Source organism: Callithrix jacchus, chromosome X (assembly GCF_049354715.1).
Source record: "Callithrix jacchus isolate 240 chromosome X, calJac240_pri, whole genome shotgun sequence".
NCBI lineage: Eukaryota > Metazoa > Chordata > Mammalia > Primates > Cebidae > Callithrix > Callithrix jacchus.
In genome coordinates this window covers 31,996,076-32,018,019 of record NC_133524.1, presented here as the reverse complement: position 1 = coordinate 32,018,019, position 21,944 = coordinate 31,996,076, and the positions used below count along the sequence as shown (strand labels likewise).

Below are 21,944 nucleotides of genomic sequence, written 5' to 3'. Positions count from 1 at the left end.
AACAATTACATATTTGCTCTAGGAGGAAAGTGTAGTATAATCTGTTATTACTATTGGTGTGTATTAATAACGCTAAGGTTGGATACCAGCAGATGACTTATCTTAGAGTTTATAATGTTAGAAAACTTTTTGGGGCCTGTGATTTATATATTAGTAAACATTGTGCCTGTTTTAAAACTATGTCATGTACGTTTGTTATAACAAACTTGGTATTTCAAAATATACTTTATTAAAATATTTGTTGAAAATCAGACGGCTCTATTATATATAAAGAGGAAATGACTAATTGGAAAGAGAGGCTTACATAAGAATTTGATTTCTTTTTATTGAGTCTTTTTTATTGTTCCACCATGTAATTTAATTTAAACTAGATCCTTTTTTTAAAACCCTGTAGTGATAAATACAAATTATTAATTAAGTTTATTTTCAGTCTTTATGGGCCTAAAGGAAGTGGAAGGCTTCCTTTTCTTTTTTAAAACTGTATTATTGTGGCCCTTAGTTTTGAGATATGGTAGCTTAAAATAGTATATTCTCTGATTTATTTCATTATCATGCTTAAAGAACTTCGGGAGTTATTTAGATTGAATTATGTCCTCTGCCTCTTGGTAATTGTTTTTCCTAAGTCGGGTAGTCTGTTAGAAAAGTTACAGCCTTTCAAAAATAAGAAACTTTTAAAGAGTTGATACACTACAGTTTCAGCTTGATTGGATCCTGATAAGTGAATGGATTTACTCCATGTTGAAATAAGTTTAATCAAGTAAGAAATCCAAAAGACAAGTATGCTGAAGAACAATTCTTACAAATACATAGATAAAAATAGCACAAAGTAATAAATAGGGTAATTAAGAGTTCCTTGAAAGTCAAAAAGGAGCTACACATAAGCTAATGGAAAAAAAAAATTACGACAATCAGTTTAAAGTAACTTACTGTAAGTAGAGGATTTTGTCTTTCTTAAATGTTGAAACACTTTAAAATTAATAACATGTTTTATTTAAGTATCTTTTCTTAACAACTAAAGCACACCCCCCAGTTTGCTTTTTTATAAAGAGTTAGACTATTCAGAAAGAGTGGGAAATTCTCATTTTGAGGAAGAAAACAAACCTAGCAGCCTAACGTCTATGTTTTCGTTAACAGCAGTAATTGTATTTAAAGTATTTATTCATAGGATTATAAATACTATATTAAATATATTACAGAGTCATCCTATTCGGGCATAAGAACCAGGTCCTAACATGTTTTATTTTGCAAGAATTTTATCTTATGTTAACAAATCCTGTGATGATGACAGTATTTAATCCATTTGAGATGGATCACAGAATTAGAAAGTTTCCAGAGATAACAGATTTTTTGGTTTTCCTTAGACTAAACCCTTATTTGCTTGTGTCTGTCACATTATTTTAAACTAAAGCTAGCATAGGCCTTTATATTGTTTGTTCCTAAGTGAGCCAGTCAAACAATATTCTCTGAGTGATTATGCATTGAAACCTAAATGAATGTCAACTGATTAATGGAGTTTTCATAAAAGATAAGATGGTGGTGGGTGGGATGGAATTGGCCAAGTGGGTCATTAACTCTAATAGTAAGTAATTCTTTTGGGCATATGGTTTTGTGCTTAGGAAGAGGAAAGGAGGGAACAGTATTATTATCTTCCTTTGGGAGTGTTTTAGAAGGCTTTGCACTTAGTTTTGTTTGTGGACTAAGTGGCTTTGTATTTTTACTAATTCTTGGTTTTTAAGTGATTCATCTCTGACCGGTACTTTCTTTTGGCTCATTTTTTTGGTTTAATAAGTGCCTCTTTTAGTGTATATTTTTTAAGATTTCTGGTTATTATAAGTTCTTGTGCTTATGCATGCTGTGATAGGTGCTATGGATATTAATAAGGAAAATAACATGGAATTATCCTTGAGGCTCAGAATTAAAGCTCTGTATAAGATTTTCTGTATAAAATGGTATTAAAGTGTTTTGGATTTATATGCCTAGTTTTCTTGGTGTACTTAATGCTCCAAGGTCTTAGGCTTTCTTTCTTCTATACACTTCCAGTGTAGCAACTATTATAAGGAAAAACACTACTAATGTATTTTCCCTGATGGTAGGCTTAATACTTATTAAAAAATAAGTAATTGAAAGACTGGTCTGTTCTAAAAGATAGTTCTTATAATAAAAATAATACAAGTATTAAATTTATCTTGATCTGCACTGAAGATTTCAAAACAGCCTTAGCATTTTTTCTAATAATGGGCTATGCCAGAGTTCTAGAAGATTAACAGATTAACTCTCCAAAACTATAGGGAAGATTCACATGGAAATCTTTGGATCTGCTTATTAAATTGAGTAGTCATCCTTTTGTTTTCTCTTGACAATTTAAACGTCTTTGTAACTCATTTCAATTTGATTATAATTACACTTGACCTAGATGACATTGGTTTCATAAATATGACCTTTATCTCTCAGGGAAGAACTCCAGTTCCCTAGTTATTTGCTGTAGTGTGTTGTAATTATCTTACCATAGTATATTAAGAAATATCAATTTCTGGCACATTTGCTATGCAAGCTTAGCTAGTGGTAACTACATATTTTTCTTTTTTAATGTAGGAAGAAACAAACACATTCTCCTTAGTGTTTCAACCAAGTCCTTCAGTGCTGCTTGGACACTGTGCTAAACTAGGGTCCTCTCTGAATTACATTACTGTTGACTTTTGGATTTATGCCTTTACCTAAGGGCTTTCTGAGTCAGCAGAGAAATGGAAGATACCTTCCTTTTGTGCTATTCCAATTAAAACAAAAAGCACAAGCCTAAACTGGTTTTCAGAACAGATGGTTTTTTTTTCCTAAGGTTAATCCAAAAGATACAATAAAAACTTCAAGGATAATTAATAGATCAGATCTGAAAGGATGAAAAAATGTTAACCCTACCAAAACTCTTGTCTATGGAGATCAGAAAAGATAGGTGTTTATATACAAAAAGCATATAGACTATTCCTAATTATCTTTTCTTATTTTCTTACCTGTATTTTAGCACACAGTATCCATAAGAAATATTTCAGTTATCGTGACATTCTATGAAATTTAGCCATTTTTTAAAATGTCACAGTATAATCCTGGGTCATTCTATTTTGTGCTAGGAATTAGTAGTATAGTCTTGCTGCTGAACTGGATGATACACTTCTTTACAAAATTGCATAGATCAAGGCATCTTGATACATGGAGTCTTAAGAAGTCTTGTACTAGAGTAGTCTCTTTGAAGCTAAAATAATTGTAAATGTTTAGGCAAATGTACAGCTTTCATTCAATAAAAAGATAGTCTATGAATGGCACAGGTGTAAACTATTTACAATTTTAAACCACATAGTGCTAACAACATTTTCAGGACTATAGGAAGTAGGAGGACAAAATGCTACCTAGGAATTGTCTCCCCCAGCCATTTCTATGATGAGAATTCCAGAGAAGCTTTTGGCCTCTCTTCATAGCTTTTGATAAAAGCAGAAGTATGAGAAATCATCTCCCAAACCTCGATTGTAAAATACTTGATGATATTCAAGATACGGAAGCAACTAAATGTATACATGATCCGTAGAATTAGAATAAAAGCATTCTAGGCCATGTGTATAACATAACTGTGTGGTGGGGTTTTTTCTCCATTAATGGATGGTATCTGTGACTAATCACATTTTCTGCCTTATAGGCCTGCCTCGTCCCCTCAGCTCTCACACGATGATACTCATTCACGCATTGAACATTATGCTAGCAGGTATGAGACTAGTTGAATGCCAGGCAAATATTTATTGAAATAACTAACCAAGGAAAGCTAACCTATACTATTTTAAACAGACCTTTTCTTTTTTCCCCAAACTTGTCTGATTCCTACTAATCAACTGCCCTCTAACGTGCATGCCATTCCACTGCATGTTGTTTCTGGTCACCAAAAAGAGCGTTAGTCCAGAATAATCTTCCCTAACCCTGGCTTTTAAACATTTCCGGTAGCCTTGCTATTTTTTTTTATACTCAGCACATTTACTAAATTGGCTTCCAAATAGACTAACCTCCTTAGAAAACTGCTAGACCAGACATTCATATATGAAAAAAATGATACTGTATTATGTGGAGAATATGAAAGCATCAGCTTTCTGTTTCTGTATTTATTTTACATGATATACTGTAAAGAGAATAATTAATTTTCCTAATCCATGGACCTTTCTGTCTCACCTTCTTTGTGTTTGAGATGATTTGTATACCTAAAAACTGAATTACTGATTTTAAAATATCTTATGCTTGTTAAATAAATCTGTAAGAGTTTGGTTAACTTTTTTTTTAGTTGTAAAAACAAAAAATCTGTATGATTGCCTAAGGTGAAGAAGATTTTAAAGGTGAAAATTGGTGGCAGAATGTTTAGAGAGCTTACTGTGCATCCATCCTTTGTCAAAATTCTAACTGCTGGACATGTTTACCAATCGTGAAAAGCATTAGCTTGCTGTGTTAAGTCTGTCATCAGTGGAAAGTAGTAATTGTCTTAAAAGACAAGGGGTAGTGTCAGGTAGGGAGTGCACTTGTTGTTAGGGAAGCTTTTCTTGTGAAAACAAAGACCTGTTCTCAGTGAAAGCAAGATTGATCTGTGGGGAGAAAACAGTGAAATACAACTTTCCTTAGAATTTATATCATAAATATAGTGCTGCTAACTGCCTGTGGTCTACCACACACTGCCTCAAATGGTTAAGCCAACACACACATCCTGTAATTTGAAGGATTCCTTTCTCTTCTTGCCATGATTTATCCTTTAGTTTTCAGGAATGTTCGATTAGGTCTTGAATAGAGTCTAAGAAGTCACATAAGTTTTAATGAGCTTTTACGTTTTTTATCAGGCTAGCAGAAATGGAAAACAGCAATGGATCTTATCTAAATGATAGCATCTCTCCTAATGAGAGCATGTAAGTATCCCATCTCTTTTTACAAAATGTTCCTGACAATGAAATTGCTTTGAGGGATTTAGAGGTAGGATAGCACAGGATATAGGAATTAGCATCATATTCATTTGATCTTTTAAGGAGCCATTCATTTACTTTTTCTTTTTAACTCTTAATGCCCTGGCATGGAATGAGCTCATCCAAATTCTGGCATTAGCATCCAGAGTAGCAAAAATAATTTGCCTTATTCTTATTTAAACTTATTTCATACTATTTGATTACAAATCACAGAGTCCCAAGTACATACAGTAATGCTTAACCTTTGAGCAGACCTGCCAGACATTTAAAGGGATAGGATATTAATTTTCAAGTGATGGCTAAGTACTATTTTCTCCACTCATGGGGAGTGGAAACGTGATCTTGGTATAGCATTGCTATTCACATATGGTAGGTTAGTTGGGGATTTTCCTTCATAAATCCAAAGAAGTCGATTTTTGTGATTTAGTGTCTTCACAAGATAAATTAAGTGAGACAATCTTATGAAGGGTTTCCAGAGGAGATGTACAAATTCAGGTCGCAGTTTGCTAGCAGAGTGATAAGCCAACCCTGTTAAACTTTAAGGAGGGAGAAAGAGTGGTGCTAAAAGCGGCAGAGAACACAGCTATAGCAGGGAAACGGAGGCTTCATTATAGAGTAAGGGCGGTGTTCACAATGCAGAACACAAGGGAACATTGCCATGAACCAAGTAAATGCTGACCAGGGCTTGAGGTAGAGAGAGCAGGCATTGAAGAAAGTATGAAGAAAAAAATAAGAATCTGCCAACTGAATAAATAACATAAAGAGAAGAAATGTAGTCAAAGTATAATGATGCCTTTTTAGTTTGATAAATTATGGATATCTCACCCATCTTATGGCGAATACAGACAAAGGGAAGAACGATGAATTTATCATATGTAGTTGATGTGGCAACACAGAGGCATGCTCAGATGAGAAAAGAACCTTCATAAGGGTTAGGCCAAAAGAAATAGTATCAAAGTAGCATGTATATAACTAGTTATTGAAGACATACGTGAAAATAAATAATCTCATCTGATACATAGATGATCAAGCTAATAATAAAGAATAAGGTCAACACTCAGTCATTTGTATATGACTTAGTTACTTCAAACAAGCAAAAAAGCCTTGCCCCAATCATAACTGTGATGCATTACCTTTCTTAGCTATGGAAAAAAGTATTAATAAGATACTTCAACAAAATGGGTGGCCAAACAACCAAATGTAAATGACTTGAATAATGTGCTTCTTTGGCTCACTGATTTTGATATTAGAAGCTCTAGCACATTCAAATTAATTCAAGTTGTATCTATATAACAGTGGCTGTCATTCATTGACTACCTAAGAGAACAGTAAGAAAAGTGTAGTTACAGCTATAGGTTATAATTAAACACAGGAAGTTCTAGCAGTAAAACTTCAGAATGTGGAATGAGTGGTGATAAATTAGGCCGTAAAACTGCGTTTGTTTTGCTTTAAAGTAAAATTTAGCTTTAGCTTATTCTGAGGACATAAAATTTATTTTGACTCAATGTTGGATGGTAAAAAATCATGGCATTTTACGGGCACGTTTGGGGAAGTGGTTTGGTGGATTTGTTGACTTCACTTAAATGTTTGTTTTTAATACCCAATAATTATTTTTAGTCAGCTTTTCACATCTAAACCAGTTAACTGGCTTGACAGTCACAAATCATTCAAATTGGGAGGACTTTTTTCTATATTTCTGATTTTTTTCAACTTTAAAATTAAGTGGGTATAGAGAGGAGAATATTAGTGTATCATCTTAATGATACCTAAGCAGAAACAAAGAGCTTTAACCTCTCATTATAGACAGAATGAAATTCTTATAACTTGGAAGTAAACAGGTCTTTTAGGAGCTTGGGGTAATGCATTCAGAAAAAAAAGTTTGTCCTGTGTATTAGAGAGTTCCTAGTTTCCAGGAAAGATTGCAGCTGCCTCCCCAGATATAAGCCTTTTTGCCTCCTTTTCCCCCGAGATGAGTCATTAAAACTCATCTCGGGGGAAAAGATGAGTTTTAAGGACTCATCTCGGGGGAAAAGGAGGCAAAAAGGCTTATATTTATAAATAAAAAAAAAAAAAACTCTGCCCTAAGGAATGAGATGTGCAGTCTTCATCAGTCACCTTAACGGCGTTTTTCCCCTCAATTTTTGATTTTCTGTCTAAACAGTAATTGAATGAAACAATTATTTATCTTCAGTTTAATTGTTGTTGTCATTCTGCCTCAGTGACTTATATAAGTTAAAACTGGCTTACTGAAGCAATACTTTTTGGTTACATTGCCTTCCACTTAAGAAAATATTTCCTCTGTTCCTTTCAGAGCTGCAAGGTATTTTTTCCTACTCAGTACAACAATAGCGTGGGTTAGTGAACAGATTATCTTGACAGGCTTGGTGGCCAAAGCATTATACAGCCATTATTATGTCTTCTAATATTTTTTAGCTATTGACTAACATCGACGTAGAGTCCCAGTATTTCTGTAATTCTGCCTTTCATTTATCCATGTAAATAGGCCAATCAATTTCATTTGAAAATTTGAGCAAGAAAAAAACACTTTGAATTGTTACCAACAAAATGGTAGATCACAACCTTAACAGTATCAAAAGGTCTTTAGAGCAGGAAAAAGGGTCTAATTAATTGTTAAGAGCAAATAAATGTTTCTATTTTCAAATACACTCCTGAGTCCCTAACCCCCAAAGCAAAATAAGGGGGGGAAAAAACCAAAACCTTTGATTTTATTTTCCAGAGATGATGAACATTTGTTAATCCAGCATTACTGCCAAAGTTTGAACCAGGACTCCCCCCTGAGCCAGCCTCGTAGTCCTGCCCAGATCTTGATTTCCTTAGAGAGTGAGGAAAGAGGGGAGCTAGAGAGAATCCTAGCAGATCTTGAGGAAGAAAACAGGTGAGTTTTCTTTCTAGCTTTGTCATTGGTATGCAGAGTGCATACACTTGCACACATAGAAAAGTGCCAGGAATCTTCACTTAGAGTCATTTTATGTCTAATTGTTTTCTAAAATAATCTGTTTAGCTCCATTTGCAGATTCTTGTTTTTTTTTTATCTGAAAGAAGAAAATGAATGCAGTAGTATGATGAAGAACTCATATTTTAGGTGTGAAGGAATTAATGCTGATGGTGGTATTTGACTTGTTGCATGTCTCCAAGGCTTTGATTTTGTATTTGAGAATAGAATTTTTAAAAATAGGTTATTTAATTTTATGATTATATGATTTATTACATGTGTTTGGCCATATTATCGACATCAGACATTAAAGAAAGTAGGGTTGTTGGCTTGGTCATATTGGGAAACCAATTCTTTCATCTTATTTTTCATTATCAAATGCAAACTTATTATTCATGCTCACAATCATAGCAGATTAGTGAGACAGTTCCAATTGTCAGCTGTCACCTGTAAAAGACATTCATGTAAAAATAGCAGAAATTGTAGAAGAGGAAAAAGGCTAAATAATTCTGACAATGACTGCAGGGAGGACAAAGATGTAAAAATCTGGGGTATCATATGGTGTCAAGATAATGCAAATCATTGGACTTTTAGTTTTGTATTACATTTATTATGTCACAGGTCCCTTGGTTTAAAAAGGCTTCTCACATGATCGCTTCTAACTGACAATGTGTTGCCTTCAGATAAATGCCACCAACCAAGGATTTAAAGCAGCCTTTGTTCAGATTTGTGGGTCTTAAGTACTTTCATCCCTTTGGTTGAGCCCAAGGCACCAAGAGCTCTTAATGTAGGCAATACAATGTGTCTGAGATTAGTGCCCTCAGGCGTATGCCACTTCAGGATGAAAAAGCAAACTGCTTTTCATCCATTGCTTCCTGCTGCCACTGCTCACCTTCTGGCTCTTAACACCTCTGACCCATGACCTTAGCTCCTTATCTGATTGGCTTCCCTTTAGTCTCTTTCCCACCCTTCCAGTAAATCCTCCATACTGACTCTACTTGTACATCTTATCAGAACCAAGACCCATCATGGCATTCCCCTTTCACTGGATTTCTGCATGTAGAAAAAAAGTCAAGCTTCTTAGTGGGGCATTGAAAACCTTCCACAGTGTTCTCTTGACCTGCTTTTTGGATGCCATCTTCTTTTGTTCTGTGTTCTGGCCATGCTGTTGTAGCTAGTGTTTCTGAATATATCCTGCTGTCATCTACTTTTGGGGTCAGGCTCAAGCTTGCATCTCAGACTAACTGATAACCTCTAACCCACCACTGCCATTTCTGACAAAGGAATCCCACGTATCCTCCATCACATGCTCAGAATAACTTTCCCCATGGCGCCCTGCTAGATCCCTGCTATTGGAAGAAATCTGTCTTTTGCCTCTCTTCCGAGTACTTTGGACCTTTCTCAGGAAATTTCTTGACATTTTGCCTTTTTACCAGTTATTACCACTGCCTCTCTTCAATGAGCTAGTGTGTGCCTTTGGGGCATGGTCTGTATCTTAATCATCTTCATATCCTCCATAGTACTTAGCATGGGTTTGAATATTTAATGGCTATTCAGGAAATGTTTGGTAAAAACCTGAAAATACAGCAAGAACATCACATGAGTATCATCCTGGAGATAATATTGCACTTTTTTTTGTTTTAATAATAGCTTTATTTTTGGCCTTACTCATAAGATCATTTGCCAATGAAGACCATGGTAGATAAAACATTTCTCTCCACTTTATTGAGAATAATCAGTAATATCCATTTATGTTAAATCTGTAATTACTGTAGGAGTCAAAGTCAAATTGGAATAAAAAGTTGGAACTATCACTGTGAATAGAATTTGATGTTACCAAGGAGTAAATATATTTTTGCAGTATGATTGTGTAATATATCTTTTGAGCTCATTGGTCAAGAGCCCTGCCCTGTTTGTGCTTAGCATAGTCTCTCTTCTTACAATTGCAACTGTGTCAAAGAATGTTGGTAAAGAGTACTGATAACTATCATATATCATTTTATCATTTTGAGTGCACTTTTACATATTTTAGGTCATTTAATCTCCTTACAAACTCAATGGAGAAGAGATTATCGCCTTTCTGTGAATGAGACACAGGTTCAGAGAGGTTCAAACAGCTTGCCCCAGATATCCCAGTCAGCCAGTGGTAGAACTAAACTGAAATCCAGACTTTTCTGACTCTAAATAGGCAACTCTACCTTCAACCAGGTAATAAAGACGAGTAAGTCTCTGTGAATGTCATTTACATAGAATTGCGGCTATTCCCCAGAATGTGCCTTAACTTTTAAGGGACTATCTGTGAGGACTAAGCGTCCCGGAATAAACCTGTTCATCTACTTGTAGTGCAGTGATAACCACTCTACCTTGGAAGATATCCAAAAGCATTCTCCGAAAATGGGATGGATTGTTCTCTAAAAGAACAACAACAACAACAACAACAAAAAAAAAAAAAAAAAAAAAAAAAACACCAGGGCTACTTAGAGCTCCAAAATGAGGACTCTGGTGTTGATGCAAATCTTTCTGTAAGTTACCTTGACCTTCAAAAAAAGATCAGGATGAGCTTCCTTCATTTTTCCTTCACTCTGTCCTATTTGACCTCCTACCAAATTCCAAAAAGTCCCTACAGAGCTCCTTCCCTGAAAACAGCCCTTGTGATTTTCTTTGCTCTGCCCTGTCCTGTCTTTGTGCGGTCCTGCACAAGGAGCTTCAGAGCCCTAGATTTGCCTTCAGTACCCTTGGATTCAATGTTGCTTAAGAGACATTTAATTTGCCATTTCCTGTGTTCTTCCTGAGAAAACTCAGAAGTCTTTAGATGCCCTTTCTGTGTGTCTAGCTGTCTGTGTCACAAGTCAGCATTGGGCTATGTAATCTGACAAATACGAGCATACTTTTCTAGAAAATAAGAAAGGTTATTTAAAATTGAGATTGTCCCAAGTCCTTTGGATGTGTACCTACTGTATCTGTTAATATGTAATTTTTTGTGTTCCTTTAGCTATGATTTATCTCCAAATAACAGCCAAAGAGAGAGGCTTGGAGACCCTTATTCCTGACTAAATATTTATTAAATTTCATTAATTGTTCTGATTCATGACACCTCCCTACAACCTCCTAGAAAAACAGAATGTGGCTGTTTTAGAATGTCTCAGAGGTATCTTATCTCTGTCTTTAGAATTCCATTTCTCCTGGTTGTTGCACATAGCATTCAATAAATATTTGTTGAATGCATTAATGAATACATGAATTGTAATGAAGCTGAATTTAATTGTAGCATACACACATGCACTTTTGACTAAAATCCTTTTACAAACCTAATTTCATAGAGAAAAGCCTTTCAAAGGTTTTTTTTTTTTTTTCTGCTCACTTTTCAAAATACTTCCCTTTTTCAAACTGCCTTGATTAGCAGCAGGTATGGCTTTGTCATAAACTTAGAATGTCAAGAACCCACTCTCCAAATCCCAGGCACTATATGTATTCTGCATTGGTGTTCTCTGATTCTTGGTATATGCCACAAAGATAAGTCTAAAGCTCTAAGTAAAAAGCTAAATCTGACTGAGTTTTTCCCATAGTGCCTCCCAGAAGTTTGGATGATTAATGGCATTATTGAGATTCCAATCTATAATATTTCACCTCTGCATCATATCTCTTCCTCATTACCACATATAATTTGGATTCATCTTTATTTGGTAAAGACCCATTTGATGTTGGGTGTTTGCCCCATTGTGTGTCCTTAGCAAAGTTTACTTTTTCCTCTTGCGTTGATTAAAGCCTTCAGTCTCCTGACTCAAGTCTGTAGTGTTCAAATACAGAGATGTATTTTTCTCTGCACTGTCTAAATAAACCAAGACTTGCTCTGAAATTCAAGGTATAATCCTAGCAATGAAATGGTAGCCTTTCTGAGAGACAAGGACTCACTGTCATTCTGCTACCTGCATAGCAAATTGATTAGATTGTCTCCAAGTCAAAAAGGTGGGTAAATACTAACCTAATTCACTGTAAAGTCTAAAGTTAATTAAAGTTGTTAGTAGATGTTATATAACAGGACGGAACTCTGTAGATTCTCAAGACCTTTCATATGTCTTCTTCTTGGGCATGAATTTGAGTTTTCTCTTGTTCCTTTAAATTCCTCCAGTGATTGTGCAAGATTATTAATGTTATAGTCAAAGAAGTTCTAGATCAGTTACTGATACCACTGAATTAAGGTAGCTGGAAATCATGATCCCATTGCTTTACTTTGTAATTGACTTGATGACTTTGGACCTAGTCTAGTAGTTGTCAATCTTCATAGCTACAGGATATCTTTAGTCAATGTTCTTTCATTAGATCTTTGTATGAGTCTCCAGTGATGGTGAAAAGATAGCTAAAAGTGACGGGAATCTTAAGAGGTTAGGAATGGGCATTCCTCTGGAATATTAAAAAAAAAGTGTCAGGGTGCGGAATAGCAGAGTTTATTTGGGGGAAACTGCAGTTGTATTACCTTTTTAAAGAAGGCAAAGAATGGGAGGAGATGAGGCTGGCCAGGTCAGGCAATACCCGCTGAGGAGTTGCTCCCTCCATGCTAGTCTAGGGAGCCACTCAAGGGTGTGAGCCAGTAGTGAGACCATCATATTGACACAAATATATGCCACGTGGGCAGCTGTGTGAAAAGAATAATGCTGGAACAAGGAAATCAAGTTTGAGGGAGTTACAAGGGAGCCCAGGAAAGAGATTATTAGAGCCTTAAGTAAGGTGATAGAAGTGGAGTAGACAGGCTGATTTCAGTGATACATCAGGGGAGGGTAGAGCTGTTTGATTTGGTAGTTCTGTGGGACTACAGTAGGAAGAAATGATTCTCAGGTCTGGTGACCACAAAACTAGATGATAGTAGTTATTTGCAGCTGGGTCTGATAGTTCAGGAGGAGTAGCAGCAGTCTGTCTTTTAACACAGCGGTGTTTATAGAGGTCCTTCCTGAAGCGCTGAGTAGCTGGAAGATGATAAATGAGGTATGGAAGAGGTTGAGTTTGAGGTTCTGGTGACATCCCCATGTTTAAATGTCTAACAGTCTGAGACATAGAACTCTGATGCCTGTAGAAGAATTATGAGGCTGAGATATTAGATCTCTGAGTCGCCAGCTCACAGATGGTGGTTGAAACAGAATGAATTTATATATTCAGGGAGCATGTAGCAGGAGAATACTGGATTTGGTAGAACTTTGGAAGATGTGAACATTAAAATGTATATTTAATTTTATTTTTAATAGAGAACAAGAGCATATTATTACACAAACTCCAAAGGGTTCAAAAAGACATATAGAGAAAAGTAAATCTTTCTCCAATCTTCTCCCCTGGCTGTGGTGTTTCTAGCTCTGGAGGCTAGCTGCCACCTTTATTGGTTTCTTGTGTTTATTTCCAAAGATGCTCTCTACACATGCAAATATCTGCAAACATATTTGTGGTTGTTGGGTCACTTCACACAGTGTTGTGCAGTGTTTACTCTGGTCTTCTTGTTTTACTTAAACATTCCTAATTTTCACATGCTGGAGAAATGTGCCAGAAGAAGAGGAGTGGAGAACTTGGGAATGGTGGGAACATTTTCCCACAGGAGGCAGGAGAGAGAAGGATTAGGGAACTAAAGTATGGAAGGAGGCATGACCTTGAATGAGAGAAGGACTGCCTCTGAAGACAGAGTGGTAGGTGAAGAATTTAGGGTAAGGAAAGTGGGGGAAAAGGATAATGGAATGAATGTTAAAATGTCCAGTAGACATCATTGGAAGTAATTAGAGACTGATTCCTACAGCTCTTCCTACATGTTTTTAAAGTTGGAGTGGAGAGGAAAGCATGGTATATGATACCTTTAACAAAACCAGGCATTCAAGTTCAAGTTACTTGGTGTATTAGTCCATTTTCATAATGGGCAATTTATAAAGTAAAAGAGATTTAATAGACTCACAGTTCCATTTGGCTGGGAAGGCCCTACAATCATGGCAGAAGGTGAAGGAGGAGCAAATGCATGTCTTACATGGCAGCAGGCAAGAGAGTGTGTGCAGGAGAACTGCCCTGTTTAAAACCATCAGATCTCATGAGACTTACTATCACAAAAACAGCATGGGAACCTCCCACCACCATGATTAAATTACCTCTCACCAGGTTCTTCCCACACCATGTGGGGATTATGAGAGCTATAATTCAAGATAAGATTTGGGTGGAGACACAGCCAAACTATATCATTTGGCAACATGGGCCCCAAAACAAAGAGCTATGGAGCCTTTCTTTAGATAAAGGGAGCAAGTTTGATCACAGAAATCAGAAAGCCAAGACCTTTTATGGCAAGGATGAATAAGAGCTGAAGGGCATAGACGCCACATTTAAGAAGCTGTGTAAGAATTGGGTCAACCATCTCAGCTCTACTCAGGCAGGGAGGACAGGAATGTGGTGGAAGTTGAATCACCATTATTCACAGGCTAAGTTTCTAACTAGCAGAGCCAATGAACTAAATTTCCTTTAGTTTATCCAAAGTTAATTGAAGTCTGAGGGGACTGATTCATAGTATCCAGTTCATGGAGGTGTAAGGATAACCCAGAATGACAATTTATTTCTCCCTTTATCATAATTATCTCTCTTTGTAACTGTCTTGTAGTAAATGTTATCAAGGTTGCCTTAAAGCTTTTTTGGAAGGAGACAGCATCTAGTTTACGAATACTAGAACTATTAAAATGAGGAATATATTTATTTTTTAGGCACAGAGGGTCCTTTGTCTTAGAATCTAGTGTCTTAGAAATCAGAATAAAAATCAAATTGTGTTCTGGTGAGCTTATAATTTTGGCATCTAAAATTGGGTGTTTGTGAGGACTGCTTCATACTACAGAAAAATTGAAGCACCCCTCTGGTGATTAGAATATTCGCATCTTACAAGTACAGCTGCCATCTCCCTAGAACATGCTGGATAAGAGTTTATGTTCTTATAATTCATCCAATTTCCAGTTTTTAAATTTTCCATGAAGACCCTCGTCCTCCTGTTGGCCTTCATTTGCCGATTGTCCCTCTATAGTAGAATTGATTATGGTTGTAACTTTAGCAACTTTCCAGGTCTGAGGAAGTAATTATGTCCAGTTCTGCAGAGAGTTACTGAGTGCTTAATGTAATTTTAAAATTGTGAGACTACAAACATGAATAAGCCTTGATTCTTACCCTCATGGAACTGAAAATTTTACAAACGTTGAAACACAAACAGCTACTTAAAAATCTGGTGTCCCAAGTGTTCTTGGGGCACAGAGGTGATTTATTCTATCAGAGGGAGTAGAGAGGACTTTACCAAGAGAGTTTTAAGGGTTGAAGACTGAATGGGAGTTTTCCAGTCTGAGAGAGTGGGGAAGGATGAGTTTTCCAGACTGGTAGCCCAGCGAGTAACGTGTGGCATGGAATGAGGAGAATAACAGGGCAGTGAAATGGTAGGTGGGGACTACTGTTTAAAGGATTTTAGGCATCATACTAAGGAGTTTGGGTTTTATCCTATAAGCAGGTAAACAGTGACGGCTTTTTGAGAGGAGGAAAATTGAGAAAAAATAACTGAAGGCAAAAATGGAGATTGGTAAAAGTACAGTGGAACAGTCCATTGAAAGACACCAGGTTCTTAACTAAGGATGTCTTGGGCAAGTGAAAAAGGGGATGGAGAAATTAGAAGGTCACTGAATGAATGAGACCAAGGTAAAATGGAGAGGGAGAGGCATCGGTTGTTGCAGAATGTTTTAATTTGGGAACTGGGAAATGATCATTTAAAAACAAACAAAAACAACCTATTGCACATAGGAAAAAATGAACTCCTGATTTGCAAACAGTTAGTGCATGGAGGTAAAGAGCCATGTATCAGGTATACTGAATTCTATTTGCCCAAGGACATTTAAATGGAAATCTCCTATTATTGATTTTATATATTCAGTTTTCAGAAAGAATTCTTTTAAAAGTCATGGCAATACAATTCCTGCAATATAATAATAGATGAACATCAAAGGGATTAGCATAGTTGATACATCAAAGGGATTAGCATAGTTGATACGACTGAGCTTCAGACTCAATTTGAGCTTTCCTGTAGCCAAGGAGATAATAGGAAACAAACATTTGTCTCTTAATATTAAATTAAAGAAGCATGTAGCATCCTAAAGAAACATCATTGTTTTCTTTGCTGTACATAATCATAACAAAAATAGCTGTCCTTTGAGTTATTGCTATGAAAAGAAACTGTTCTGAGTACATATAAAATCCTATGTAATCCTTAAAACAGCCCTATGAAGGGGAGGCTGTTTCCAGAAAATTAAGTGGTACACAGTATGAAGGACACTTCATACAGCCAGCAAGGAATAGGACTTGTATTCAAACTTGGGTGGTGTTCCTGAACTCTTAAGCAGTGTTACACTTGAAGTGATTATGGACTAGTGTCCTTATAAACATTTTTATAACAAATCCCAAGGGAGATTTTATATGGCTGTTTCTCATAGCCTTTGATAATTGTGGAAAGCTTAACATTAAACACTAGACAGGATGACAGTTCTCCAAGGATAAAGGTCACTGTTGCCTAAAATGTGTTCTGCAGAATATCACTGAGATACTCAAAGACAAAAAAGATTATAAGGACAGACAAACTTTGGAAACACTTGTATTATAAAGTCATAATTATAATTGGCATTTGCATTGAGGAGTTTGGAAGTGAAGAAACCTGATTAGCTTTGTCTAACCTCATGTTGCTCCCACTTACTTGACCTCAAGCCCAATTGCACTATTATATGGAACACACTTTGATAAAGAAATTCAAGTCTGAACTAAACTTTGAAAACCAGTCAAGGAGATAGAATAGTTGACTCTCCACTGTAGTTGTTGAGAAGCCGGATTATCCATTGTGTCTCTGGGAACATCAGAAGATAGAGCTGTAACAGGTGCTTGTAGAGGAAGCCTGAATTTTTCTCAAGAAAGTAACTTTTGATATGCTCTAGTTGTGAAGCACTTACCCTGTAGACCCAGAAGCCAGAATGATTTAGTCTGAAAAATCCAAAGGTAGGTATTAAATTGTTTCTTATGACCATAGACAATTATTTGCACCCTTTTTGTAGAATATCCCACCGAATAACTTGGCTTTTCTGCCAAACCACCAAGAAAAATGTCTACCAGTGACTTGACACAATTTGCTATCAGGAGTTCGTTCTTGTTAAATGATTGAACTTTGAAAGATGTTTACCAAAGACAGCACCTTGTGCTTTATCACAATTGTGGAATCTTTCTTTGTAAGTAGTTAGCTGCAAAGGCCAGTTGTTTCTTGAGACCTCTCCTGGGTTGTGATTTTAAAATGTATCATTAACACATGGGAAGATATTTCTCCCTCTTTATCTTATGACAAATGCAGGTATAGCTTTCATCTCAAAGTAAGATTAAGGTATAAGTTACAAAGATGGGTAGCTACTCTATGGCTCTTTGTAATGCTACTTGAGGAAGGTGATTCCTTTCCTGGCACTGCAATTTTAGAGGCTACATAATGAGTATATCAACCTTGTGTGGCTTGGTGCTGAGCAAGTTTCAGCTTTAGAGTCCATGGCTAATGGATACATCCAGGAGAATGTTGGAAATACAGATGTGAAGCTTTAGAAGAGAAGTTTGGATTAAGGAGTAATGAGTTGGGGGAGGGGGTCATGGTCCTGGAGGAGGTAGGAGCCTGGGGAGAGGATAGAGACCTCCTAGAAAGAGAGGTTGTGTGAAAAGAAGACCAAGGACCTCCTGATGTGCCCAGTTAGAAATGGTTTCCTGGTGGTATTAACATGTAAATTGTGGCTTCTACAGATGGCTAAACGCATCCATTTTTTTTTTTTTTACTATCTTAATAGTTAAAATATGACCTTTTCTTGTATCTCCAAATTCTGAATTACCTTATGGTGCTAGTCTGTCTATTTTAACTAAAAGTCATAAGTAAATCCATATGATGCTTTTCCTGTAATTTCCTAGTAAATCAAGGTGATAATTTCAAAGATAAAAATAATTGGTCTCTTTAGCTTTAGCAGTGAGCATGAGTCCCAGTCTTTTTGCCTTTGTGTAAGGTTTGTTACCATGGTGGAACTAAACAAAATCCCACCCACAAGAATGTGAGCTCTTCAAGGGTAAGGGACAGTGTCCTACATATATCTTTATCTCTACAGCACTGGGTGCATAAATGTGTCATAAAAATGAATGGGTGGACAATCTTTGGAATTCTCCTGTTATTTTATGGGTTTTTCAGTTGATTTTCAGGTATCTCCTTGTTTTTCTCATTTCTTAAATTATTTTCTTTCTCCAAATCCCTTAATATACCTGTTTAGTTTGTGATGTCATTTTCCATTAGATTAAAACCATCCAAGTTGTTTAGGCTAACCCAGACTTAAGCAACTTTTTAAAACTCATCATCTGAAAATATTTAGTGTCCACATTGAATAATTCTGAAGACATGTGCATACCATTTTTCTTTTATGTACATAGGTTAAACCTTGATTTCTCCATAGTAGGAGAAAGCATTATAACATTTTATTGTCTTCACTGAGTAAATGTTTTGTGCTATAAGAAATAGGATTTTGAATTTAGAACTTAGTTTTTTATAAGAACTTTATTGATGTATAATGCTCATACCATACGATTCACCCATTTAACATATATTAATCACTGATTATTACTTAATAGTTTAACCAGCATTAATAATCACTGGTTATTAATCACACAGTTGTACAGTGATCATTATCACCCCAAAAATAAATCTCATACCCATTTTCGAGTCATTCACCATTTCTCCTGCAACTACTCTTTCCAACCCTAGCAGTAGACAATCCCTGATCTACTTTCTGTCTATAGATTTGCTTATTCTGGACTGTTAATGTAAATGAAGTAATATACAGTCTTTTGTGACTGGCTTCTTTCACATAGTGTAATCTTTTAAAATGATATCTATACTATAGCCTGTATTAGTATTTCATTGGTTTTTTTTTAAATGCTGAGTAACATTTCATTGTAGGGATATACCACATTTTTTAATCTATTCATTACTTGGACATTTGGGTTATTTTCACTTATTGTCTGTTATGGCTAATGCTGCTATGAACATTCATGTACACGTACTGGTAATTATTTTAAAGAGATTGTTCTGGGCATGGTGGCTCACACCTGTAATCCCAACACTTTGGCAAGCTAAGGTGGGAGGATCACTTGAGGCCAAGAATTTGACACCAGCCTGGGCAACATAGGGAGGCACCATCTCTACAATTTGCTTTTTAAATTAACCAAGTATGGTGGTTCATGCCTGTAGTCCCACCTACTCAAGAGACTGAGGCTGGAGGATTACTTGAGCCCAGAAATTCAAGGTTGCAGTGAGCTATAATCATACACCACTGCACTCCAGCCTGGGTGACAGAGCAAGGCCCTTAAAAAAAAAGATTCTGTAGTTTCTGTCATTGTAATAGAGGAGGCCGTAGGATCATATATGGCAAGAGTATATAGCAGTGCATACAGGGAGTGAAAAATAGGCCATCAAGTTGAATTTATTGGGAGAACTTAAGACCAAGTCTAACTACGCATGAGGGATGGAAGCTGGGACACACAAAGCTTAAAATTATATTTCGCTGTATTTGTCTGAAAATGGAAATGCACTTTTCCCAATGGCACTATTCCTGAGGACTAGACTTCACCTCTAAAACCTCTCCAATCCTAGTTTTCATTTTGGCTGATGAGGACCAGACACTGCCATTTTTGTCTTGGGTTTTGTCTTATTTCCAGTTATATTTCTTAAGAATTCTTATCTTCTTGTGTTGAACTTTTGATTAATACATGGAGTCTGTAGACAGTAATTAATTACTACCTGATCAGGAATTTCTGGAAAAAAAAATCTCAGTCATTAAAGATTAAGAAACGAAAGCCAATTAATATTGCCATGTTCTGTCTCTTGGAACTTGATCAGGATATACATCTATGTGTCAAGGACATATGCAGAAAATAGAGTCCACCTAGATATATTAACCCTGCACCCTTGGTCCATATATTTTATTTCAGCAATGATCTAGACATACTATAATTTGAGAATCTCATCCTAGTGATCTTAACCCAGTGATTTCATTTTGCCCAGATGTTCAGCTGTGATAAAGTTTACTAAGGCACAAATGATAGATGATAGCACTATAATTTCAAGATTTTGGGGTGGCTACAATATGGCTAGGGACTAGAACTCAAGTATATACAGAGCAAAGGTTGAGTGATTAGTCACTTTCTAAGCACTAGATATGCATATTTTCTGCCAAGCTCAATAGAACTAACTAGATTGCTTTCATTTCAGATAATTTAACTACTTACTGTAGGAACTTTTCAGCACTTCTGAGGTTCTAAATCCAAAAGATAAAGAATATGTAGAGAAAGAAGTAATAGCCACAGCAACAATAATGTAACATTTATTGAACACAGTATAGGCTGGGCATGGTTCTAAGAAAGTCTGACATATATAGAATGTCAACCATACTGGCTTAATAATCCTCATAACCGAATTAGTGCTAAAATCAGTTGCCCATTTCAGCAAGCAGCAGAGGCAAGTAAGTCATAAATGAAGGTCTTCTGACTCCAAGACCATCTCTCAAACCTGGTTCTAATTGTCTCCTCAGCCATTGATGTTGAAAGGAACCATAAAGGCAGTCTGTTAAAAAGAGGCATCATTCAACCTTTCCCCTGATGGGGCAAAGCTTATTTCTTTTTCCTTTACATTCTTTGACATCTGTTTAAAACGCAGATATCACTAGAAAAAATGACACTATATTATAAAATCCCAGTAAAATTTAAATGTCTTATGTAAAAACCTTTATACTGAGCAAATTTTAGTAGGAAAGGGGTTGGAATTAAGGCTGTGAATGCTTTAAAGGGGGGACAGTGTTAAGAAATCATTAGAAACAAGAGCCTGGAGGGGTTCTGCCATTTTTACTGTATTGCTTAAGGCTGACCTAAAATATGCATAATCTTACTTCTTGCTCTGTGAGCTTATCCTTATTAATGTCTTTTTCCACCTAGTTTGGGGGTATTTTTTACTGTGTGTTTGATAAAATTTTACAGTACAGCTTTAGACATCTGTTTTTATTTATTGTACTTCAGATTTTGGGGTACATGTGCAGATCATGCAGGATTGTTGCATGAGTACATACATGCCAAGGTGGTTTGTTGTATCCTGCCCATAGCTCCCCACAACTGACCACAGTGTGTGATGCTCCCCTCCCTGTGTCCACATGTTCAACACCCTCCTATGAGAACATGCAGTGTTTGGTTTTCTGTTCTTGTGTCAGTTAGCAGAGAATAATGGTTTCCAGATTCATCCATGTTCCCGTGAAGGACACAAACTCATAGTTTTTTATGGCTGCGGAGTATTCCATGGTATATATGGGCCACATTTTCTTTCTTTTTTTTTTAAGATGGAGTTTCGCTCTTGTTACCCAGACTGGAGTGCAGTGGCATGATCTCTGCTCACCGTAACCTCCGCCTCTGGGTTCAAGCAATTCTTCTGCCTTAGCCTCCCAAGTAGCTGGGACTACAGGTGCGCACCACCATGCCCAGCTAATTTTTGTATTTTTAGTAGAGACGGGGTTTCACCTTGTTGACCAGGATGGTCTCGATCTCTTGACCTTGTGATCCACCCGCCTCGGCCTCCCAAAGTGCCGGGATTATAGGTGTGAGCCACCGCACCCGGCCTGCCACATTTTCTTTATCCAGTCTATCGTTGATGGGCATTTGGGTTGGTTCCAGGTCTTTGCTATTGTAAACAGTGCCGCAGTGAACACATGTGTGCATGTATCTTTATAATAGAATGATTTATAATCCTTTGGGTCTATACCCAGTAATGGGATTGCCGGGTCAAATGGAATTTCTATTTCTAGATCCTTGAGGAATCACCACACTGTCTTCCACAATGGTTGCACTAATTTGCAACAGTGTAAAAGTGTTCCTATTTCTCCACATCCTCTCCAACATCTGTTGTCTCCAGATTTTTTAGTGATCACCATTCTAACTGG

At 36.5% G+C, this 21,944-nt stretch overlaps 1 protein-coding gene across 25 annotated transcripts in view; it reads left to right on the top strand.

The window, feature by feature from the left end:
• DMD (dystrophin) overlaps positions 1 to 21,944 on the top strand; it is a 2,312,475-nt gene that overhangs the window by 2,251,671 nt on the left and 38,860 nt on the right. For 20 of the 25 annotated variants that reach the window (XM_054251383.2, XM_035288503.3, XM_054251382.2 and 17 more), the window contains 3 exons: positions 3,683 to 3,748; positions 4,857 to 4,922; positions 7,714 to 7,872. The exons of 3 other annotated variants lie outside the window; for them this stretch is intronic. In XM_054251383.2, the coding sequence (XP_054107358.2) occupies positions 3,683 to 3,748; positions 4,857 to 4,922; positions 7,714 to 7,872 (291 nt within the window). The remainder of the gene's footprint in view (positions 1 to 3,682; positions 3,749 to 4,856; positions 4,923 to 7,713; positions 7,873 to 21,944) is intronic. 2 more of the 25 variants (XM_078362684.1, XM_078362686.1) reach the window with 1 other exon arrangement.